This window comes from Accipiter gentilis, chromosome 34, assembly GCF_929443795.1.
Source record: "Accipiter gentilis chromosome 34, bAccGen1.1, whole genome shotgun sequence".
Classification (NCBI taxonomy): Eukaryota; Metazoa; Chordata; class Aves; order Accipitriformes; family Accipitridae; genus Astur; species Astur gentilis.
In genome coordinates this window covers 16843799-16869467 of record NC_064913.1, presented here as the reverse complement: position 1 = coordinate 16869467, position 25669 = coordinate 16843799, and the positions used below count along the sequence as shown (strand labels likewise).

The following is a 25669-nucleotide window of genomic DNA, read 5'->3' as shown; positions in this document are numbered from 1 at the left end:
AGAGTAGGAAAGGGTCACAAAGGACTGTATCAGAGAAGGTGTGTGGACTGCTATGACTGATGTTTCTCGAGCATCTTTCCTCTGGAAAGCTCCCAAAGTGTTTTATAGACTGCATTGCAAAGGCTCCAGTCAGCACTGAAATGCAGTCATCTTGGCTGGATTGCAGCAAGTCTTTGAAAGGACATGGAAATTTGACTGGTTGGGAGAGGGCAGGCAGGCAGGGGGCTGTGATACCACCAAAGGGAAATCGTTAGAGGAGAGCTTGTGCGATGGGGTGGGACTTACCTGAAACACACCTGTGGCTGAAAGGTCTCACTCCTGCAATTAAGAATGAATTAGCCTTCATCCTTCAGGGTTGTGGAGCACTGAGGGCCCCTTTCCTCAGCTCAGCCCAGGGCTGGTACCACCAGCACAGCCTCCTGCAGCTCTGGGACCCAGCTCTCCTCCATCTGCCCAGCCACAGCGGCTACCGCCTCACCTGCCCCAGGTCCACCCACGCGACCTCACCAGATGTGATGTCACTGGGCTCTGACGTCACAGCGAGCTGAGAACGTTTGTCAGTGAGCACCTAGGGGACCTCAGCCCATCTTGTCCACTCCCTGGTGACAGAGGATGGTGGAGGCAGCTGGTGAGTGGGTTGGGAAAAAACCCAGAAAACGTGATTTATGGTGAGGCGAGAAGAGGTGGGTCCCTGCTCTTGTCTCGTGCGGGGAGCCTCCTTCTTTAGTTGCAATTTAGACAGGGGAGCAGATCCCCAAGGGAGATAGCGAAGCTTAGGACTGGGTAAAGCCCTGGGAGGGTGTTTTCTTGGGGGTAGTTCTGTGCTGGCCTAAGGGTGAGGTGTGTGTGTGGGCAGGCTGGAGAGGACAGTCTAATAATAGCTATTTACTCATTCAAATGCCTGTGATCTAAGGAAGCCTGGACAGGCACCCAGTGGCGTGTGACAGAGCCCTCCAGAGCGAGCGGAGTGGGTTTAAGGGAATGACGTCCTTGCCTGAGGCAGTGAGGTTTCAGGTCTGGCAGCTTTCCACGCCGGCCTCTCCAATCCCCCCACCACCATCAGCATGCTCCTCCGGTGCTGGCATCTCTCTTGCACGTTCCCCCTCTCCCTTTCACTCCCCGCGGGGCGCATCTTTAACTTGACTGCACCCCCTGCCATCTTCTGGCAATCAATTTTTCGGAGACAATCCGTGATGTTCCCGACCCCCCTCCTTTCGCTCTCCTCCTTCCCCTCTCTCTCTCCCTCCCGCTGACTTGTTATTATGTACTGCAGCTGCCCGGAGGATTTTAAATAGACCCATAATCGCACAGCAGCTCCTCTTGGAAGTTTAAATATAACCTCCTTGTTAATCTTGCGTGTGGCAGCAGCACAGCACCTGGGGAAGGGAGGAATGGACAAGCACTAACCCATGGCTTTACATCAGGGCTGGGAGGGCTCAGGATTTGCTTTTTAGTGAAATTATCAGGAAATCGCCTTGTTTCTTTTAACGAGAATAGGTCTGAGGCTGGTGCGAGGTGCCAAACTGACGATTTTTGCAGCACGAAATTCTTTTCTTAGTTGCCATCCCAGGCACAGCACGAGGGAAGGCTGCCCTACAGCCGCCCTCCCATTTCCCCCGGTTTGGGCCAGTCTCCTACCCCTGCTCCAGGAAAGCCCCCCCGGGAGGCAGCGGGCAGCTCAGACCTCTTCCACCCTTTGCCTTCCTTGGTAGCAGTTGTGCATGTGGAGCTGAAGGAGGTGTTTTGGAGAGATCAATGGGGAGCTAGGCAGAGATCATGCAGATTGCTTCCCGAATTATTTTGTGGTAACAGGGTGATTTCAGTCTCATTTCTAGCTCTCCAAATAACTAATTTACCCCTCAGAGTGGAGTATGGTTTGCTGAACATCATAGTTCGGTGACACTACAGAAGAGATCACAATTAATAATGGATTTTCCCAAAGGACCTGTTCTAAAAGGGCAAATCTAGTGCTCACTAGCCCATTAAATGTGGTGAGACACTTTCAAACAGTAGCTGTTGCCTGTTGCTTTAGGCTAATAGGATCCATTCTCTTCCTGCATCCCGAATGCAGACATCTTCTTGTACAGAGGGACAAGGGATGTATATGAGGGATCACATCCTAACTAGTTCTTGTGCTGTTGTTGGAGGGAGGATCTAGCTGGCTGTTCAGGGACATGGGTTGTATTTCCTTCAGTCTGCTGAGCTGGTACATACCAGGAAGTTTGGTACACACTGACACCAGGAAGGTTGTTTCTCTACTTTATTTTCTTCCTCTGTTAAAAAAAAAAAAAGGGGGGGACACTCTTAGTTAATTTATTTTGAGCAGTGCTATAGAAAACCTAAGTATTATTATCTGAGTGCCCGGAACAAAAAATAGTACTATTGATGCTAAATTATCCATCCATTTTAATAATCCAGCCATAGTAATTGCTAGAGCTGGGGGACTAATTCACAACACATAATTTATTCAGTGAATTTAGCTTCTTTTTCTGCTCATGGAATATCAATTTTGTGGATCATAATTTCCTCAAATTTATTTGAATTTATTCAGTGAACTTCTTGGAAAATATTTACTCTATGGATTGATACAGGCTGCATTACTTAATTATGGTTGGTCAGAGAGATCTATTTGGTATTGTTTCTATTCCCTTGTTGAATGAGCACACAAGCACTTCTGGCTTGAATACTTGCATATGAACATGGAAGATGTACACTTCTGCAAGTTTTTGCATATTTCCATACATGAATATGCAGATAAAACTCCTATACGGGAGTGTTGACAGCAAACAAACACAGACAAGCCAGGTCTAAGCAATTTTGCATTAAAAATGTGAATGAATATTTTTAAACGGCCTAAATTACCAGGACAAAAGTCTAATTTTACAGCAAAGTAAACTGGTGCTCAGGAAATGGCATCTTGAATGGCAATAATGGCGTGTTGAATCAGAACCTAATAATTTGCCTCTTTGCCTCTTTCTGCTGCTCAGTACAATGGTTTCCTGTAGTAATATAGTACCCGGCTTGGATATATATTGTATGAAGACTGTTTTCTTTTTTTGTTAACTGGCTGTATTCATGTGACACTCTCTGTAAATGTGTTCATGTCCAGCAATGAGTAGTGCTTGTCTGAATGGGAAACCTGATTGTCTCGCTTCCCTTAGTTATCCATTTCTAACCTGTGTCCCTCGCTCCCTCCTCCCACATCAGAAATGAGGTGTAGTGTGGCTAATCTGAAACTTTCTAAACCACAGAATTGTAAATGTTTCCAAATGTCTGGCTCTGGTTTATGGTGCAGGAGTGTGAGGGATCACGTTCATGAGGACATCTGTGCGTACTTGGGAGTAGCGTGATCAACACAGAGTGGAATAGGGATCAAGCAGGAAGAACTGGACAGTCTTGAGGACTACAGTACAGAAAGAGGGTGAAATGCACCGGTGTGAAGTCCAGGGACGTGCAGATAGATAGGTCTACAGTGCCTGGTTTGGAGCCATGTGGTAGAACCCACGCTATATCTGAAGTACTTGGGCGGCAGAAATTGTTTGAAGAATGCAGCACTAACATATTTCTATTTCTTCTAGCTGGTCGGAGTGACTTTGCACAGTCTGCTGGCCTGTATGGGACGATTCTTTGTTACTCCTACTAATTGATCCTAAAAACAATGGGATTATCTGTTAGAAGCAAATGAAAAAGAGAAAAAGTGGGAGTATTATTTACTGATGTGATGACTGAGCCTTCGATATGAGACATCAGCATAAAAGGCAATTATATTCCTAGGTGCCAGGCAGGATATTCCCTGCCAAGGCAGGGAAGTATCAGTATCATTGTTAAAGGCTCTACTGTAATTTCCTCTGTGTACAATTCTGCATATAATTCCAGTTATCCCAATTAAAGCAAAATGGAGTCAGAAAAGCATCTGGTTGGTAGAGAGAGGGGAGAACACGTTTTACAAGAGGAGACTAAGACAGTGTAGCTTATCTAACCTAGCAGAATGCAGGCTGACAGAATATAAAAGGCTGCCCTCCATTAAAACAAGAGTGAGGGGAAAATACACTGGCAGCAGGAGAGCTCTTCAAGGTAAAGAGCAACTAGGTATTAACTGGCCAGGAACGGGATTCAGCAGAAAGTCATCGGTACAGCAAGGTTATGCCTCGGCTTCCAAACCGCACAGCAGAAGAAAGAAACCTAACCCCTCTTCAGTGAGAGCATGTTAGGTTCCTGAAAAGGCTAATACGGAATGGCTGTCTGGGAGATGGGCTGGGACATCCCTTCCAGACCGCTGTTCCTTAATTACATCAAACCCCATGTAGGCACTCTGTTCTTCAGAATTAAAAGGACCTTAATTCAGTTTAGTTCAATTTTTCTTCTAAGGGTTGCTTTAATTTGAAAGAACTGTGTCCATTCAAGGCTAATGTGATTTAATGAATTCATGCTAAACACACAACTTTAGTTAATTTGGATTAATTTCCCAATCGTTCCTCAGCAGACAACCCTTAAGACATGTAGTAGAAATGGCCAAGAAATCATGAGCACTTCAGTCCTGCTTGTGATTCAGTTCTAAGCTGGCAAGTAGATTTTCTGACTGCAGAAGGCCCGAAGAAACATCTGGCCATGTCTGACGTGCCTCTGCCTGGAGAGGTGCTGAGGAGGGTGCGAGCTCCCAGACCCGGTGTCTCGGCTGTCCTCCTGCGGTTCCCCTCCCTGCCGCAGCCGCCGGGGCCGAGCGGAGCTTATCCTTGTTTGGGAGGAGTATTAGTACTGTCCCACGGGAGACGGGCTGCGTGGGACGACCTGTCCCGAAAGGTGCCGATGGCTTCGGTTGCAAGTGGCATTTGACGGTGGAACCAGGGGAGCGCTGGCTTCCCGGCTGCGTGCTAAGCAGCTACCTGCCCGTGGGAAAAAAAGTCTTCTTCCAACTCCCTGAACTGCACTCCGTTGGTTGTCATTGCCAGCTTCCAGGAAAGAAAACATGTTTCTCCGTAATGCTGTTCTAAGGGCTTTAGAGCTCGGCTGCGATGGGTGGTGTTATTTCTGTTACCGCTATTAGCGGGCGCATCCTTATTCGCCCGTTTCGGGATGGCACACCACGAGCAGGAGATCCGTGAGCGCTAATCTGCCGGGCTTTGGAGAGCGCGTAAGGGGTCACCGCTGGCAGGGCCGGGCGGCGGCCGGGGGCGGCAGGAGGATTTAGCGGTGCAGAGCGCGGCCGCCGCAGCCAGCGCCACGCAGGAACGGACCGTGCTGCCGCGGCTCTGCGCGTTGCCATGGAAACAAAGCTGGATCCTTAATCGGGATGCACGTGGACGTGGACGTGAACCCACCGTCTGCTGTCCTTTTGGCCTCACCTCCTGCTGCCCCAGTCCCGGCTCAGTCGTGGCCGCCCTGTGCCCAGCGGGCGGGAGGGGAGCCGAAGCGGAGGGACCCTGTGGGGCTGGGGGGTGCGGGAGAGGGGTCCGAGGTGGGCCCGAGAGAAAAGGATTAAGACATTCCCTGGGCCCTGGGGAGCAGAGGACAACCTCTGCTGAGGTGGTGGGGGCAAAGGGAGCCCGAGGAGCAGGCGGCAAGGGTAAGCGTCCCACGGCGGCTGCGGTGGGAAGCACCCCGAGGTGTTGGGGTCCCCGGTGCTGCAGGAAGGGAGCGAGCCTCAGGGGGTCGTAGCTGCGTGGCGTCGTTTGCAGACCTTTAGGTAGCACCCAGCAAGGCTAGCTCCAGGGGTGGTGCAATCATGTCGTCACAAATTTAGCTCAGGGACTGTACTGAAACCACTCTTCAGCTTCAGGGATCCAAGCTGATACTTCTGCAAGGTGGTGTTGTGCCTTGTGGGCTTACTGGGCTGCGCAGGTTAGCTCTGGCATCTCTGACGTGGGGCTGTGACATTACACAATCCAGGCATGGTGTTGAGAGGCCTGGAGGTACGAGGAGGCTGTTGTTGGGAAGTTAAAGCAATCATACAACATGCTTAAAACAAGCTTATGCAGTGAGCAGAGAGATCTGGTCTGTCATATTCCCTTTGCACTTAGTACATCAGCTGATAAGAGAAATTTGCTAAATGAAAATCTTTTCAGTTGTAATACCTAGCCCATTCAATACCTGGAGGGGAGCACTTCAGGGAAAACCTAGAAGCTGTAGCAAAAGCTGTTGGCACTTCAAGAGGCAGTAATCTCCCTTCTGAGTCCGTAAAGACTGAAAGATGCTGTTAAACTCTGAGGGGGTGGTTTGGTGCAAGCTGTAGGATGGAAAGTGTTGCCCACTTACAGTCCTGAAAAAGCCCCTGCCAAGACTCACCAGGAACGGCACCAGTTTATGGCTGCTGTGTCCACATCCAATCCACAGCAGGAGGGATTATGAACACCCTGCTTAAAGTCCTCCTGCCACTTCCATCTGAAACGCTGTTCGTCTTTAGTTTGGACTGTAAACCGTTGGGCAGCATTGTAGTGCACTGTTAAAATGTTGCTGTCAGTGTGCCCAGAGGACTGAGGGCTTCCTCTGTTGAAGTCCAAGACGCACAATTGACCTCGCGTAAGGAAGTAAACTGCCCTGTTCAGAGGAGCCCTGACCAAAGTTGAGTCCAAGGCTGGGAGGGCTTGTATGATTAATCTCTGCTGAAACAGACATGTTGGTGCTTATGGAGTGAAGTGAAAATCTTCTGGGGACCCAACAATTTGCTTGTTGCATAGCAATGAAATAGAGGAATTGCCAATGGGCTGTGCAAGGTTCCCCCCAGCAGACAGCTGAAGGGGAACTCGGGGCCCTCAGAAAGCTCCTTGTAAAAAAGGGAATTTAGGATCCTCAGTCCTTTATGTATGGATGGAGTATGTACATTTTAAAACATGCAAATAGGTAAAACTATTGCATACTTTTCCTTCCTTGGAGAGCCTAGAGCTACATTATAAAGGGAGATTCCATGGGAAGGAAGGTCATTGAGGGGTATCTGTAAAGGCCACGTTTTCCCACTGATGAATAGAGAGGTTGCATCCATAGCCTACTGCTGAATACACAAGGAGCCTGACCGCATTCTCACTTCCACCTAGAGAGTATGGTGTGACTTTGAAGTTGGTGGGATTAGCCTGATGAGTGAAAGGAGAAAGAGATCTACTATCAGCCCTTAGAAATTACTGGGTAACATAACAAGAGCAGCTGGACACCAGATGAGCTGTAGAGCACTGGGTTGTTATCTCCCACGCAGTGTGCTTCATTCACCAAGCATGCCCACTCTGCAAGGCTGCATGCCTTGAAGAGCACTGATGCCAAGATGATAAATGTATACAGTTCTTAAACTCTGTTTCTTCTACTCTTAGCACAGAGGAGAACGTCCTCTGAGATAAAGGGTGCACAGAGACTGCTGCAGGCCTACGCAGTGTATGCATAGGGTAGGAATGTACACATCCTGCATCCATGGAGATAATGAAAAGGTCAAGCTTCTTGCACTAGCCACCAGACTTGAAGGGGAGGGTTTTCAGCTCAGTACTTCTCAGGAGGCAGATATTCAGAGGTTTTGCAGGAAAAGAAGAAAGGCACTTCTTCCTACTAGCAAAAAAACCTATCCTCAAGCTAGATGACCAGAGCGATGACTTTGTCTCAGCTTCAAGAATTGTTTAGCTGCACCCTAACATAAACCTTTCTGTGGCTGTTCCCTTGCCACAAGTGTTGCTGCTTCTGACCTGCCTAAAGGAAAGACAGTTTGGGTTTGTTTTTTTTTAAACCCAGATCATCCTGGTGTATATTAATTAGATGACTACTTGCCTCCATGAAAGATGAGTCCTGAAGGACTGTACTTTGTCAGGAAGAATAAAGTCTGTTAAAACCATGTCTCCAATGCTTTCACCCACAATTTGAAGGCATGCAAGCTCTCTTCCTCTGGGCTGTAGCCAGGGCTGGGTAGTGATGCAGCCTGTGTAATCCTTGGCTTCTCTCTGAGAGCACTAACCTGAGGCTTAATTAGCTCTGAACACATGTGTGGTGATGTAGACAGTAATCTTCAGTAAGGCTGGACTGCACCACCACCTCATTTCCTAGGGATCATTGTCAGGTGCTAATCCACTTCAGGTGCTGCCAGCTTGAGTTGGAGTGGAAATCCTGCATGTGTATATATCTGTACACACCTTCATGCACTGAAGAACTAGAGGCAGCTGTGTATAGAAAGACAAGAAATAATGAGACAGTGATACAAAGTGGAAGGGAAAGAGAAAGCATCACAGCCAATGGCTCTTCCCTTGAAGGAGGTGCAGTCCTGGACATGGCTTTCTCTTTCCCCCCTCATATCCTTATTTGTTCATCTTTTGTCATGGGCCCTGGCCAGGCAATGTTCAGACTGAATGTTCATTTCTCTCTGGCTTGCTGTAGCTCCTGCTGATGCTTCCATCTACTTCCCACTCCCCCGTCGTGCCAGAGTGTGTGGTTAAGAAAGAGGACAGACAACGGGAGATGCAGGAAAACAAGATGCATCGGCTTTGCCTTTGAGTCAGTCAAAGAGCTATTTCTATACCTTACATGCCTCACCCTGGCTTTTATTCTCTGGGATGCTTTTGTTACTCTTATTGTTAACGGCCAGCAGAGGCAAATTCTTTTGCTGCTCCATCAATCCTTTTCTCTGCTGTGCTGATCCTCGACAGCAATCTCAGTGCCTCGTGTGCGTGTGTGATCTTGAAAAAGATATGGCAGTTCAGTCCCAGCCTTGGTGTTTTTTTTTAAAAAGTACAAAGCCTAATATGGATAGAAAAATTTGAATTCAAGTACAAAAAGAGCATCTTATTTATTATGCTGCTGCTTTTAAGTTATGTCAAGGGCATATTGAATATATAGGTGGCACCTTCTATTAATGTGCAGGTAGGTATAGAAAAAACAGTGAATTCAATTATGTGTGCTCCAGCACAAAGTTAAGCTGACTAGAAATGGGCTCATTGACTTTCATTGCCCAAGCAAAAAGAAGTACAGAACTGAAACTCATAGCACCCTTATTGCAAAGTCAGATGGACCGATTCCCTCTCCTAAATCCTCTTCATCTAACCCTGAGGAGTGTAAATGTTCATATGCTTAGATCATGGAGATGGATATAATGGTCCTTACAGCACCAATCGCTGTAGCAACCATGAATGTGAATTCTTTCTGGAACTGTGGGGAGATTGCAAGCTCTAGCTCTGCAAGTCTTCTGTGGTCCAGTCTTTTACCAAGAACAACTTCCAGTTCATTCTAGTTCAGAAATGGTTTTTCCTTGAATAGAAGGTTTGACAATTTCTGCCCCAGTCTCATAGCAGCAAGGGGTATAGAAAATGGCTGTTAATCATCAGGGCAAAGAAAAGGAACAAAAGAGCTATGATTCCGATACAAAATAATAGGAAGAAATAATTCGGCAGGTGTGGACTTGGCAGAACATCCTGCAAATGTTTGGATGGGCATGTGTGCGTGCAGGGGACTTCATACATTTGTAAGTGTTTTTGTCTGTAAAGCTGTAGGAAACTTCCTATTGAGTTTCTAAGACTTAATAGATGGGAGCTCAAGAAGAACATTTGAGGTGGGAGCTTCTTTCCTTTCTAATATCTGTGTAAATAACTCCATGTGCTTTATTGGTCTCAAAGTCTCCACAGTGGGGAAGAGGAGAATCAATAATCGTTTAAAACTTTGTGAATCAATTAGATGAGCAAGACAGGCATGACAGCAGGTTCCCAACAGAGGCACTGCTCACTGGTTGATTAGGAAGGAGAGCTGGGTAGAGAGAAGGTAGGTGCTGCCATGCTTTCATCCATCCTGGAGTACAAGAGGTAACTAGCTATGGTCAAAGCCAGCCCCGGTGGGGATCAGGACTTCAAGCATGACAAATAAGGCTGCATATTGAAATCCTCATTGCTTGTTCCAGCCAAGGACTCTTGTAACACAGTGATACAGTCGCTTTTCAAAGCAGGGGCTGAATCCAGAGTCCAGGTCCAATGGTTCAGGAATCCACCTCTGCTTCTTCTTAGGCTTAGAGAGTCCCCAGATAGGTCTGAAACAAGAAGCAGTGTCACCACAGCAGTGCAGGCCAGGATTTGAACTGGTTCACTCTCCTGACATGGCAGCTCTACTGGACCTGAGCTGGAGTTTCCACACAGTACTAATGCATGGATGCCTTAGGGCCAGCTCACGATTTCTGTGCTTCCCGTTGCATGGTGCAGACAGACATACACATTATGTGCTAATAAGGCAGCTGCTTGCGAGCAGCATGTCCAGACAAAAGCGGACCAGGGTACTGTTTCTTCATTTTATGCCTGGGCTCTTTTATACTATTGTGGCAGCATAAGGAAGGTGGCAAAATCCCTCTTAAATCGCACCGCCCAGAGCTGCCTTCTCACCTGGTGCACAGAGAGGGTTCGACATTGCTTCTGTCCCAGCCCACACTGTAAAACACAGGCTGGAGTGAGCTGGGGTGAGTCAGGTTTGGGAGAGCTCAGGGCAGGGAGGAGGTGTACTCTAAGCAAGCAGCATCTCCTTTCCAAAGTGATAGGATCCGATACGGAGGGGCGCAGCGAAGGGTAGCACGGATCCTCATGGGCTCAGAAAGCTGTGAGTATGAAATGGCTGAACGCTTACTCCCAGGCGCAGGAGGAGGAAAGGCGGGATCAATTCCTTCTGAATTCTGGGGCCTCCTCACAGCTGGGAGCCAGCGATTTGGGCTAACTGAATAAACCTGGCTGTATTTGTGGGACTGAATGCCCAGGTAAGAGCAGTGCGTGAATGCAGGGAAGCAAAGATAGCAGCACACGCGTTCCACACCTTCCTCTCACACCACAAAGCAGAACAGCACCAAGGAACTCGGAGGCAGTCGGGAGCCAGCCCTGGAGAAGGAGGCATGGGCAGGCAGGATGAGGGGAAATCTTGACTTGACTCCTGCCTGCCCCTAGTTACTTGGCACGAGAGGTCCAGGCGGGTGGTCCGTCAGCCCCCGTCCTCTTCCCGAGCATCTCTGCAGTCCCAGCAGGCTGCTGGGGGATGAGTCCCTCTTTGGGGTGAGGGCAGCGGCCCCCAGTCCCCACACCGTCGGGCCGTGCCGTGTCCCGTGCAGCGCTGTGGGGAGCCGTGGGCTGTGGGGAGCTGTGGGGGGCTGCGGGGAGCACCGCGGGGCCTCCCCGCCGGCTGCCAGCGCTGGCTGTAAGGAGCTTACGGCCACGGCTGCATTACGTGCGCGTGGTTGCCAGGGAAACTTCACTGCTGAACTGGGACCAAAGCGGTGGGGGCCGGACCTATTTTTCTCTTCCCCCCCCCCCCCTTTTTTTTTTTCCCTGCTCAGAGCATCAGTTATGACCCTCTTAGAGAAGAGGCAGCCAGGTATGGGGCAGTGGGAAATCTGGAGTCTCTGTAATCTAGTCAGATCTCAGCTCTTGGTTTTGTCCCCTTGCTAGAGAGCTTTCCCATTTTAAGAGGGTTTTTTTGGGGGGGGGATGGGGGGTGAGTAAGAGCATTGCCTGTTTACTGCTGGGCAGAATGGATGAGGCCAAAGCCTTTTACTGCTCCTTGCCTTAAGGAGAGTGGAGGGCACATCTACACAGGCTTTGCCTTCAGCTCCTTTCTCACCTGTACTCTGAGGCAAGCCAGCTCTGATCCAAAGGGTATCAATGGGTTGAAAATGATCTAAGCTGGTTAATAAGGCCAGCCTCTAAGAAAAGGTTAAGTCCTGGCGCAATATTACCTTAAACTGACTACTTTGCTTCAGCTGTGGAACGGCCAGCTCGGAGCATGGGCACAGCCAACTTCGCTCTGTCCATAAAGGCTGAGTAGACCTTGGCATCATCAGGACTGCAGGTGCCACGTGTTAGGACGCAGAGCAACTAACAGCCTTGCCCGCAGAAGGTTAATGCTTAAATAAGCAATGCAGAATTTGAGAGAAAGGGGGTATTCCTACTTCATGAGACAGAAGGGGAATGGAGGCCCTCACAGACACGCTCTGACCTGTCCACAGCTGGGCCACAGTGAGAGGAGATCTTCAGCTCCTGAGAGGCTCAGAGGGCATCGGATGCAATGCTGAACTTCCACGGCTTATCTAAATAGACTCTGTGAACCTTTGGAGGTTCAGCTCGTAATAAAGTTTGCTCATAATAAGAGACCAAAGGCATACTTGATGAAATGGAAGAGCAGTTAATTTAGAAATGATAAAAAGAAATAGTATTTCACCCTGGATAGTTGATTTGAGAAATTTATTCAATGACATCTTGCCAAATACTGTGACTGGACTTTTTTAAGAGTGCTGGATACGTTTATGGCTGCTATTGATTAATATGGCTATACCAATGACATCCCATTCAGCTTACAGTCAAAATTCAGTCCTTAGTCTGGAGGGTAAGACAGCCAGAAAAGCAGCCCCAGGCAAACACCATGATGTAATTGGATGGATGAGTAATGGAGCAGTCTGACTTTCCCCTCCCTGTTTTGGGCTGGCAATGTCAGGATATTAAGCCATCCTAGTGGGCTTGTCTGAGCTGGGACAGGGAGCTAGGTCTGGGCCGTCCAAATTGCCAGCATGGTAAAACATGGCACCTGGTGGGCAGAGTCTACCCAGAGTGACCAGTGGTTTAATCCATCCATGTAAGCTCATCAAACAAAGGAACACACACACACACGGAGGTGAAAATGGAAATGTAACAAGCCTGGTGTGAAAGCTGTTTATCCTGGCAGCTTGCAAACTGCCATTTCTCCTCTGTGGAAAAGTGCTGGCATCCATATGTGGTGCCCTGAGAAGCCGGTATGGCATACCATCATGTACTAGCCTGCTTTGACCAGAGATTGTGTGTAAAATTCACAAATGGTGCACCCTCTCCTTAGCAAAACAACTTTTGGGGTTTTTCATATGTTAGACAATGGCCCTGATGTGTTTGACTCTTTCATCTTTTTTATTAACTGCATGTGGTATGGAGTGAAACAATCCCAAGATCAAGATTACAGAATCTAGGGTATCTTGTGTTTCCTCTGTTGAAAAATGCTTAGAACAAATGATTTCTGTAGGCCCTTAAGTGGAAAGTGGAAATCACTTAGCTGTTTTCAGCCCTTGAGTCATCTTTAATCAGAGACCTTTTTATTGCAGCTCTCAGGAACTCCTTGGTGCTGGAGTACTGACACAGTTGCCCCTGGGCTAGGGCTCTGCAGAAGATCTGTTTCCACTGCTACACGGAGATTAACATCCAAGCCATGACTGGGATCTGTGTATATGATGATACTTAAGTATATTATACAGGTGAAACTTGGTACATGTGTTACCGTTTACCAGGGTAACACAATTGAGCTACACTAGCAACTCGAGATTCCTTATCGCAGTCATTCTCAGTAGTCACCAGGGATCGTGGCTTCCAGAGGAGACCTAGAGAGTCAGCAACCATTCTCCTAATTGCCACAGTCCTTCTTTCTTGGCCACTTGTATGCCCTGCCTAGCAGGGACCAGAAGGACAGCAACACACTCTCCTGTAAGAGAGGGCTCTTACAGCCCTCCGCTAATATATCACAGTATATCCCGCCTGCCTTTCCATCAGTGGGGACACTGAACTGGCTCTCTCCCTTTAACTTGTCCACCAATTTCTGTAATCACTTCTCTGTAACCATCATCTCTGAGCTATGTATCCTTCTGTCAAATAAGGCCAGCGTGTTCAGTAGTTATTATGAGAACAAGGGAGGGAACTGATAAATGATATGGTTACATAAACCACATTTCTGCATCTAATGAATTTGAACTTCCCACTGATGGCACGTTCCCAGGGCAGCTCTGAGGATTTGCACCAAGAACGATCCACTCATCAGTGAATCGGAGCACTGGGAAAGGATTGCAGGAGGTCATCTGTTCCATCTGCTGTGCAAGCCAAAATCAGTAATAATGCAGGGAACCTGTTCCAGTAAGACAGGGAAGTTTTGAAATCTTACTGAATAGTATCAACTACGCAGAGAGTCATTAAGAAGGTGTACGGTCCAATGTGCTCCATCCTTATTTTGAGTAGGTTTTGCTGTGAATATGTGTATTTGTGGAAATGTGAGCATGTATGTGTGTGAGAGATGCAGAGATGCTGTTCTAGATGCCAATCTCACCATGGGGACATTGTGCTAGGGCGGTAGTGTCGCCATGTTCTTATAGATCCTCCTGCAACCACTCAAAGGACGGACTTGTACAGGATGACGCAGCATGTAATATTAAAACCAGAGTTTTATTGTATTGAGTCGTTGAAAACTAAATAAAAAAATTAAATGTGGGGAGAAAAACCAAACAGGCAGAAGATCCTGGCTGCAGGCTAGCCTGAGGCAGTGATGCATTTGTGGTAAGAATAAACAGGAGTAAATGAACACTTAAGCAACAAAGATCCTGATTTCCTGTCAGATCTGTTATAACAAATGGGACTCACAAATATGGAAAATTTAATTATAAGACTTTGAACTGTTGTGGCATTTTCCATCACGAACAATAAAAGTCCCAGTGAATCAGGTATCCCACCAGGACTGTGACAAATAGGTACACAGTGGTGTCTTAATTCTGAAGAAAAGAAATACATAGGTAGGGAAATTAAGGTCTATGTTTTCTCAGAAGTTATTTGGTGCTTGCTCACCCCTTTTTGCCTCCACAAAATGTGTGGTAGGCAGGGCCGCAGCCTAAACAAGAGGCAGCCCTATGTGATTTGTCCGTAGGTCATAGAGGAATTTTGCAAGTCAAGACTGTACTAAAGACACACTAACTAACAGCTTTTCTGCTAAATCAGGAAATGAGAAGAGGGCTTTGGAAAGTGATAGCAGCCTGAGTTGTTAGAATCTTATAGGATCCCCTTTGCAAACTAGAAAGGAAGGGAAGGGCAGACGCCAGTTGTTAAATTATGGCTGCACAGGAAGCTTAAGGCAGCAGCAAATGGGGTTAGATACACTGATGTTCCCAACAGCCTAATAAAAAGGGTCTACTCCAAGAGCAGCACAAATTGTACTTCTCCTGCACCTATGCAGAGAGAGCAGCCTAGGCCATTTTGGAAAAAAACATGCTTTATTTCTCCAAATCCGAGAAGCAAACACATGCTCTTGACTTGCTCCTCACTCAGATTCCTTGTGCATAACTTGACACACCTGGCCCTTGTGGGGTCTTGCACTTGGCCTGGAGCTAAAGGAACTCGCCACCAGTAGCAAAAGTCTCTTCAGGGCCCAGCAATGGGAGGATGGTGCACAGAACCAGGTTGCATTCAGGTAGGTTGCATGGAAGAAACGCAGCGTGCTGATCTCGCTCCCCAAGACAGCTATGGCTCAGTGGAAGGCTCTCTGGTTCTTCAGGATGACTGGCCCAGTGCAGCGGTTTTGGGGGATCCTGCAGTCTTCTCCTTTAGGGGTGTTCCTGAGCCTGCCCCATGCTGAGAAGCAGTTTCGCTCTGCATAGTAAGGTGTTGTTTGTAAGGCAATAATTGCTCCTGCTCGCCTGGGGAATCCAGAGAGGCTGCTAGGAAGGAACTTGTGAGAAAAGCACCCTGGGGACCTCTCCTGCCACATCTGAGGTAGATGGTTCGTTAAAAGGCAGCAATTGGTTTCAACTGGTGCAGCTGCAGGAGGGCTCCTCAGGGGGTCACCTGCAGCCTTGCCAAGGGCCTGCGTCCTGGGTGTGTGCGGGTCAGAGCTGGCCTTTGGGCAATATCTGCGTGGGCCTGCTCTTGAGGGACAGAAGGCGCTGGGCACCTTACGGTTGGTGGCAATAGCACGTGGTTGCTCTCTAAACCTCGTGCCACCTCCACAAACCCTCTTCCATCCACCCAGGAACTCACCAGCCACCGGTCTCCACGAGGAGGCTTCACGGTGAGTGCTTTTGCACCTTCACCATGTGCAATCCAGCCTCCTTATCTGAGGGGTTAAACGTGCGGGAGGGGGAGGCAATACTTGTCCCGGCGGCGGTAAAGTCGGAGCAGATTTTCTGTGGGAAGCCATCTGTCAGCTGGGGAGTGCTGCTGTGTCAATTGAGAGGCTCCACCTCCAGCTCAGCTCTGCAAACGACGGATCCCTGACCTTGCAGGGTGGCAGTGGGGGAGTACTGGCATCTCTGGAGGCATTGGGATCCTGTAATGGAGCCTCTACTCTTGTAGACTGGGTGAATGACACCCTGCAGCATCTTGCCATCTCTTGCAGCAGTTCGCTATGGGGAGCCTGGGCTTGTAGGTGAAAGGGCTGCAGGAGAAAGACGTGCTTTTTGCTGAAGCCAGGGGATTGTATTTCACATGGATGACGTGCAATATAAGGGATGACTTCTGCTTTGAACTCAGCCTATCCCTATCCCAAACTTAAATCTGTCTCCCAGTGGCAATGCTCAACCATGTTTTGGCTGTTCCAAGGTGAAAAAGGGAGGTGGAGAGCGTGAAATTTCTGCAGGAGAAAAGTAGGAGCTTGTAATGTTCTGTAAAAACCTTTAATGTCTGGAGGGGTAAAATATTCCTTTTCGATTTTACACTGTAATAAAGCAGTAATGATTCTATGGGGTATATATGTGTAAAAATGGTAACCCCCCCCCCCCTAAAATCACCTTTGATTTAAAAGCTTTCACTGTAACACCAGTGAGGTCAAATTCCTGCTCTGATAGCCCTGTGGTTCCCTGTCAGTTCAGCTCCTTCTCTCTCTCCCTGACTTACCATCAGGTGTGTTCAAAAATAAGGCAAGGAAGGAAATTGTGGCTCTCGGGTATTTTTCTTAGCTTGCTTTTTGTCCCCCAAAAAGGCACTCACTGACGTTCCCATCCAGCTCTATCAGCAATTCTCCTGATTTATTATGAAAGGGACGCTTTCTTCTACACTGTTGTCTGTCCTTCCTCCCTCGCCCCTCTCTTTTCTGAGTGCCAAGTTGGTTAGGGAATGAAGAACATTTGGCTAGCCCAACTATTGAGGTGATCAAGTGCCAAGAGACATCTTGGCAAGCCAAAAGCTGGACCAGCTTGCGCCTCCTCAGTGCTCTCATTTTGAATAGAAGTTGCCTCTTCTTGCTGCTTCTATAATAAAAATGCAAGCAGTTGCTCAAGAGCAATTATTACATGCACAGCCAAGTGTCCTGTGCTGTTAGATTTAAGGAGGGGTGCTTACACTTCTCAGTGGAGAGGAATTGTTTAGCTGGGTTGCGATAAAGCTATCTATTTAGTGTATTAATTTTTGATGTTCTGATACGCTCCGGTTAGTGAGGACCCCCAGACTTTCTCCCTGAGTCTTCGGGGCCAAATTCCCTTCAACGGTTGGGCTGTGTGCTTGTGTGGAACGAACTGTCAGTGGGCACTTTAGCTGGAGCATCTGACCCCGTTTAAAATCACCAGGAAGGCAGTACCTCCTGCACCTCGCTATCACACCTGCTAACTCCTGCATGTGTGTGTGTGTATTCAGCCTTGAAATACTAGTGGATTTACCATCTCCCATCCCCTATTTGTCACTGAGGAAAGCACCCAGTATTTTTTCAGACAAGACTTCAAGACGTTGTCTGTCAAATGCTCCCATAATTCAATAGCCAGGTCCTTCAGATCTTAGACTCTCTGCTAGAAACTGTGGAAGTTTGCAGTCAATTCAGAGGTTCTTATACATAAGTATAGAAAAGCTTTTGTTGAATTTAATATAAAAATAAATGCTAGTTATCGGTGTAGCTGTCTTGCCTTTTCATGTTATGGTAGGGCTGAGTCTTCACACTCTAGCATTCAGTTTGGTACAAGTGGCTTTCAAATGCACAGTGCAATGAAAGGTATTGAAGATGCTTGTTCAGCCTTTCTTCAAACTCTGGCAGATGCCGTGACAATAGTGTAATCTTTCCTCTGGCTTTCCTGATTTTCTCCATAAGCTTCAAAGATAAAAAGTATCTTTTTATTGGAAGAGTAAGTTGGTTTTTTGAGCACAATTCTGGGAGAAGGGGGTGAATTCCAGTGATAGAAGATATGAGCTGTTTGCCACAGATTGAGAGGTTTTTTTGACTTGTCTCTGATTTGTTTTCTTTTCCTTTTTGAGTACATTTATTTTTCCAGTGAGCAAAGAGCAGCCCTAAGAGTACTTTCACAAGTGGGTGGCGAGCTGTGTGGAGGAAGTGAACAGAGTTTAATCACCAAACCTTATAGGGGACGCATGGGGATCTGGGAGCAAGGACTCTTTCCTATGGGATGTGACCCATAGGGAGTTCAGGAAGGAGAAACAAACAGCTTAAGGCTGGGTGCAGGATCAGAGCTTTTTTTCCTGGAGCTGCTGAGCTGTGGCATGTTTTGCCAATAGAGAAAATGGCTATAGGTAATCAAAACCATGACTAAAGAAGGGATGGATGGTTGGATGGATGGATGGATGATTAACTGGCATCCCTGCTGAAAAACAGCTTTACCTGCTAGGCTGTGGGAGAGTGAATTTGGTAGACAGCTGATCTAAATGTGAAATCTTGAGGTAATGTCTTGAAGCATTTGTACAATGAGTTTCCCTGGGTCTAAAAACTCCTGACTACCTCCTTTTGGATCTCTGGTTCAGCTTGTCTAGCTTATTGAGAGAAGGCGGGGCTGCTATCTTATTCCTAAAAGTAACGTTTGGATTTTGAGAACTTTCTTATTGTAATGGGAGTCTCTGCGGAGAGTTATAATTTAATTCTGCCTTTTTTTTGTTTGTTTGTTTATTTATTTGTGATCTAATCCTACTCTACAGAAGTCAGTGGGAGTTTGCAGTTGATTTTAAAAGATAGCAGATCAACCCATAAGAGAGCATATTGGGAAATACTTTTGCCATTCCTTTCCATCATGAATTGGGCAAAAACAGGGATTTGGATTTTACTGGATCTGTCACAAATTGAAAGCCTGATATCTCGTGAAATCTCAGGACGAAAAAGGATTGCATTATGCCATTGGAGATCTGAGATCTGTACGGAACTCCCTTGGAGTTTTGGAGGTTATAAAATGGTACAAGTTCTGATTTGTGCAAAGATGAACTTGGTATGGTAGAAGGGTATGAAAGCAATACCAAAAGAAATATTGGGCTGACATTTCTCTAAAACATGGTATAAACAAAACCCATGATAGTTTAGAATTTTATTTTTCCATTTTAGTATGTTTTATGATGTTCTGAGACTGAGCCTTCACAGTCGTAGCACTGTGCTACTGCTTGCTTAGAGAGGAGCTTGCAGTTGAGGCTCTTGGAGCTATTTGTGTCCAGTGGTTTTGCCTACTCCAGGTGTATTTCAGTCTGGATACTCAAACTAGATTGACTGATAAACTAAATCAAAATGAAAGCTGCTGTGTATCCTGTTTTATACTACATATAAGGTTATGATAATCCTTAAATTATCATAGCTCTTAATTTCTGCAGTCATGGAATATTTTGTACATATTCTCTTTTTCTGGCCTCACTTGTGTACCACTTGTTCCCTGTCTGTTAGAATCATGCCTAACATTTGAAACCTTTAAGTAATTTTGGCAACCTGCCTTTAAAAATAAAGTAAGGACAGCTGGTCATAAAAAGGCTTCTACTTCCTTCCCACTTGCTTCACTTAAAATTTAAATTTTTAAAAGTTAAAAATCCTTAAGCTCTGGCCAAGACATGAAGTGTAAGATTCTGACTGCGTGCCTCCCCCTTCACGCTCAATGGGTTGACTAGGGATGCTGTTTATTTCCTTTGACCTATTCTTGTTTTCTTTTTCTCTCTCTTCCTCTCTTTGACTTCCTATTCTAGGATGAGTCATCCATGTTCTTCCAGTTTGGCCCATCAATAGAACAGCAAGCCTCCGTCATGCTCAACATCATGGAAGAATATGACTGGTACATCTTCTCCATTGTCACTACTTACTTTCCTGGTTACCAGGACTTTGTGAACAAGATCCGCAGTACCATTGAGCACAGCTTTGTGGGCTGGGAACTGGAGGAGGTCCTCCTGTTGGACATGTCCCTGGACGATGGGGACTCAAAGATCCAGAACCAGCTCAAGAAGCTCCAAAGCCCTGTTATCCTCCTCTACTGCACAAAGGAAGAGGCCACCTACATTTTCGAGGTGGCCAACTCTGTGGGTCTGACAGGCTATGGTTACACGTGGATCGTGCCCAGCCTGGTGGCAGGGGATACAGACACAGTGCCATCCGAGTTCCCCACCGGGCTCATCTCTGTCTCATATGATGAATGGGACTACGGTCTTCCTGCCAGAGTGAGGGATGGAATAGCCATAATCACCACGGCTGCTTCTGATATGCTGTCTGAACACAGCTTCATCCCTGAGCCCAAGAGCAGCTGTTACAACACCCAGGAGAAAAGGATTTACCAGTCCAACATGCTCAACAGGTAAGCGAGGGGTCTGGGCTAGCCTTAAAAAAGAGGGGTCACAGAGGACCTCCGAGACCAGAATAATTCTGCTAGGGCACATGACACTTGGGGGCAGCGGGTGATGTTGGCCAGAACCTGGGCAAGGGGAGGTGTGCTGGTGGTGGAACCCGTGTTCCACCGTGGCATCATGAGTGCCAGTACTGTCACCCCCTTAGAAAGCCTCTATACAACACGGGGAAAGCCAGCATGAGGAAAAGGAACAACGAAGGCATAGTGCAAAAATTTGGGTGTGCCCTTCGATGCACAAAATTTTGCTTTTATAGCATTGCTGAACTTCTTGGAGTGTCTTTGCATGCATGGGTCTGTAACCTTCAGGTGGGTTCTGCCTGAGAGCAGTGGGGATTTTTGTATTGAAATCTAGAAGGCTCCAGGTTTTGTTCCACGCACCAGCAGTATATGAACGGGTGTCCTTTATAGGTGATGGTTGTTTAACCCTCCTGGAATAGTTTCATGGCACCTGTTGTCTGAGGACCATGTGTCCTGCTGTCTATTAGCCCTGAATTACAGGAGAGAAGGAAGTGCAGAGACATCTGGAGAACTAGAGCTGCAAAAAGAGTTAAGAGTCAACAACTCTGCTCAGCTCCTGCTTTATACTGGAAGCCTTTAAAGCCCTTGGTTGTCTTAAGGATCCAGTTTACGTCAGAAATGATGACTTGTGCTATCACCGTGCTCATTGGCACCTTGTTGGCCATTGTCTGCTGAATGTTTTGGATCCCATTCTCTCTTGTGCCCATTATGTAGAGAGCCTAGGCACCTCCATCAGAACAGCAAGTTTTCTAGATGGAAAAGGGCATTTAAAAATAGAGAAAACCTGTCTGAATAAACGTCTTTTGATCCAGATTCAGATTTCCTGAAGAAAGGGTGCTAAGGCGCCTGTTTAGGGCCATAGAGGAACCCTGTGGTGGAACAACCTCTAGAACAGCACTCTGATTACTGGATCTTCCTTGCTGTTCCAGCTGGAGTTTTAGTGTGTCGCTAAGCAACCCAGATAATTAGACATGGAAAGAGCTGGGGGAGGTGGTATCTGCAATTAGCCAGGTGCCCCCTGACCTGTTCAACTGTCATTCTCCAGTCTTTTACATATAAAATCCTTGGGCAGGTTGGTCCCTTTGTGGTAGGACAAGGGGAATCCAGGCAGTAGCCATCAGGAGAGGTGGCCACACAGAGCTCAGCGTCTTTGTTCATTTGTCATGATGAATCATGGAACAGTGTAAATGTGATGGATTGGTTTGCGTGCTGTGACCCCTCACGGTCAACTGTACTAGGCGGGTAGAGAGAGAGTGGTGGACAAGAAAGGAGATTTTGCTTTGCCTGAAAGTTGGGGATTGAAAGAAAAGTCTATCCTTTGACCCGTTATATTATCTATAATGCTATCTGCTATTTGTTCTTTGTCTCAGTGATTCATTGGCATATTAGCAGGTCTTAGCGCCTTTACTTCCTCTTCCCCATACTGGCTTTTTGCTGTCTGCAAGCCTTGGAACCACCAAAGGTGCCCAAAGCTTTTATCAGTTTCCCTCCCAGCTAGGCTTACGGGTAAGGGGTGTTTTGAGTCATCCTTGGAATGATTAAGCAGGGAAAATATATTGAATATATACAAAGTTATCAGAAGTAGCGTCAAAGCAGGATGTTGTTCTACCTTTCCAAATGAATGGCGATTTTTGGGGCGTGCTGTGTTGTGTCTTTTCAGCAGCTACCTAGAAAACAGAACGTTGTCCCCTGCTATGTGATGCAGTGTTCTGCAGAGACCTTCAACTAAATAGCCTGTGCATAACATCATACCCATATAGCTACACTGCTTCGAGGACCCAGTGTAATCTCTCTGCATAGCACTTCTTTGCATTGTTCAGAAGAGACTTTTGAGTCTCTAGATATGATGGTATTGTTGTGCAGTGTAGATATGCCCTGAAGCCTGGCCACCCCACATGAAAGCAGTTCTTGTCACTTTTGAAGATATTAGCTTTCTTCTTACCTTCATGGCCCAAATCATGCTGTTCCTTCTCCCTTGTCTGCTTTGGGTACAGCATTCACAGGAATGACTGCAGATCCATGTAGATATACCCATCTTAGTTTGGGTACTGACATCAGTCTCACCGAGAAGCAGAGTCAATTAGTCCATGCCAAACTCTGTTCTGCCACTGCCTAGATTGCTGCAGGCACCTGAGCTAGCTCAGAAAGAATTACACTGTGTTGCAGTTGCTTCTGTGGCCACAGTGCAAATATTCGCTTTGCCTTGCACAATGCTGGCCTGTGCTCTGCCAGTCTGGGGTTCTGACCCCCCCAAATGTTCCCACCCTGTCTGTACTTCCAAGTGAGGTGGTTAAAAAGTGTGACCTCAGTGAGTTGGGTGCATGGTTTTCTGATTAACTGAAATTACTTTTGGGCACCTTTTCAGCTAGTGCTGTCTGAAATACACACTTGCTTTTTCCAATCCAAAGGTTCAATAGAAATGTGATAGCTTCAAGCTCAGCCTCACAGCCTGGAGTCTGGGCAGGAGGAAAGGTAGAGGAGAGGGAGAAGTGGAAAGAAGCAGACACGAAGATAGGAGTTCACCTCCCTGAACCAAAACCCACAGAGATTAATGGCTGTAATCTGTGTTCATACCTTCAAGTCCTATTGAACTGGCTGGAATTTACTATGTGCTAAGCTTTAAACCCCTCCTGATATACTTTGTCTATCTGAGGTCTTTAAATCTCTCCTAAAATGCTTTGTCTATCTGGGGTATTACAGATTCTGCAGACCTGGCTGCTTCATACCTTCCCTAACCCCTTCCACATACTAAGATCCCACAGCACTTGTGCGTTGTGCACAGCAGGCAGCAGCATTACCTGCATGTCTGGGACATGGTCTGGCTCTCTTTGGACTGGACTGAAGGTTCTGGAAAACTAATTTTAGTCCTGCCCTGGACCCGGCAATACTATATTCAGCCATCTGCAACTTGCAGTTCCCCCTCCACATGCCTACACAGAATAGAGAAATGTATGTACGTGGGCTTGATGTCTGGGGAGACTGCAAAGTGTATGTGACCTCAGATAATACATCACCATGTAGCTGGTGTTTCAGAAACTCTTGAAGTTAATCCAAAGTGGTCCAATTTGCTTCAAATCCATAGCTGGGAGGCAGTGTGATAAAGGAATTTTCCCATTTTATTCTTCGGAGAGTGACACATCCAAGTAAAAAAATGTGTAATTTAGTTCAGCTGGGGCACATTATACACTAAGACTGTGAATTAGTCATTTCCCAAGATCTGCCTTTGAACTGTGACCATTTCTTACTTTTTTTTTTTCTTTCTGAAAGTGCAGTAGCTCTGAATGCAGTTAAAATCAAATGGTCTTGCTCAATGTGGTCTCAGTTGGTGGTTGATCTGGGTGTATAATAGACAAAGAAGGAAATGAACTGAATGTTGCTCAGATTTAGAAAGAAATCTCAGTTTCTCCATGTCTTTCCCCCTTCTTAGGTTGACACTCTTGTTCGTTTTTGCAAGTGCTTTTGCAAACAAAGTTTTGTTTGACGTATGGCTGCAAGCACAAAAAGAAACAAGACGGACTGTTATCTAAATGCCATTTCTTGCCAATGTAGGTGTTTGGTCTGCATCTTCTTGTATTAATAATGGTCTCATAGCAACTGTTTCTTGTCTGTCTTGAAACTGATTCTCCTTTGTGTTAGGCTGGAACTGCAGAAGTATGATCGTGACCATTGAACATTGCAGATTTTGTCCTAGAAATGGGCCCGCTGGTGAGGTAACTCCACTAACTAGTAGGAAGATGATACTTTAAGAAAGGTTTGTTCTACAAGAATTGCTAGTTTTCTCTTTGAATGATTCCTGAGGAAGTTTTCCTCTAGTGAGGGATTTATCTCAATTCATGATGATAATAGGCTTAGGTGATCATTTGGAGTCCAAATATCCAAACGCTGTTTTCCATTTCAATGACACTTTCATTCTTTTGTTTGTAATAATTATGTGTTCATTTATTCCTTCATTGTCCCAGAAAGAAATGTGGCTGGAATATTCCATTCTACCAAGTTTTTATAGTTAATCTCAATGGCCAGTCTTCAACCGGGCGTCCAGCAAACCACTGTGCTCTCTGCTCCCTTCTACCACATGAGAAGATTACAAAGGTTGGGATGGAGTTTCTAACAGCGTTTTCCTCTGGAGAGATGCTTAGATGTTGAGTTCTTCCCTCTTGGCCCCTTCCAAGGAGAGTTGCTAACCTTCTAGGCATTCTGCAAAGCTCATCTATTCTCCCTTCACCATGGCTGCTAAGGAGTGAGTGGGAAGAGGTGGATGTGTTTATAGGCAGCCTTCTGCTTATTTCATAATTTTAATTGATGGGACAGATTTCCTTGAGCTTGGGATTGGTGTTTCTCATTACATTTTAGAAATGCGAAGAAATAACTAAATGACAGGAGCATTCTTGGGAGTGGAATTCAGGGATGAGTCATGAGAAAAGAATATGATTTCTGGCACTTATTTGAGGAATAGAAGCTCCGCCGTTTGGTATGGATATTCAGAGTCATTGGGCTACATAAGCTATGTTTTTATTATAGCCTTCAATGAGACCTGGGTTCTTCCTAGCAGTTGTCACGGCTGCTTGTGAATGCTGGGCCATAACTACTAGTTTGTTGTTGTAGGGTTACTAATGAGTTCTCCACTGATTGGCTTTAATAGTCTCTCATTTAACACCAGGCTGCACACACCAGATTTCATTTTAATAAAAAGTGCAGTGAAGCATTTGCTTTGGAATTAAAATACAAATGTGGAATTATACTGCCTTTGCAAAGAAATACATTAAGAGGGGAACAAAGGTAGGTTCAATTCTGCACTTCAGATTCCTCAAAAATGAAAACGGCTGGCAAGCTAGTTCACTGTATTGTTTGGACATGATATTTCCACTTTGGGGGAAATACTTTTCATCTGGAGCTTTCCGTGCCAACCAGTTAAAAAAGGCAAAACAGCCCTTGATGAATGGTTGGAAACTATTTTCTCTGGAACACCCAGGGCAAGCTCTGTTCTCACGTGGCCACATTTCCCTAGTGGAAACTAGGAATAGCTGGGGCTTAGACAGCTGAACAGTGAGTCAGTGAGCAGAGAAAGTACTTGCAATAGGCTTGTACAAATACATTGCTTCCCTGGAGGCTCGAGACCACAGGGGCTATACGTATCCCTGGAAAGGTGGTGTGCCACCCTGATGTCCGGGAGCAGCACCATGCCCATAGCGTCCTGGACCCGCTTTCCCCAGGTCAGTGCCAGGGACAGTGCCCAGGCAGCAGCTTTCCTTGTTTCCCGGGCCTCTCCCATCCCACGCTCCTGCCCTCTCTTCTGCAGTCGTGGCAGCTATCATCTGCCGCGTCAGACACAGGGATCATCATATGGCATTTGCAGGTACTGCCGTGGAGCCGCTCTGTGTC

The 25669-nt window shown here is 46.6% G+C and overlaps 1 protein-coding gene across 1 annotated transcript in view; it reads left to right on the top strand.

The window, feature by feature from the left end:
- GRIN2B (glutamate ionotropic receptor NMDA type subunit 2B) overlaps positions 1-25669 on the top strand; it is a 168143-nt gene that overhangs the window by 31170 nt on the left and 111304 nt on the right. The window contains exon 2 of the mRNA XM_049792086.1: positions 19623-20221. Within this exon, the coding sequence (XP_049648043.1) occupies positions 19623-20221 (599 nt within the window). The remainder of the gene's footprint in view (positions 1-19622; positions 20222-25669) is intronic.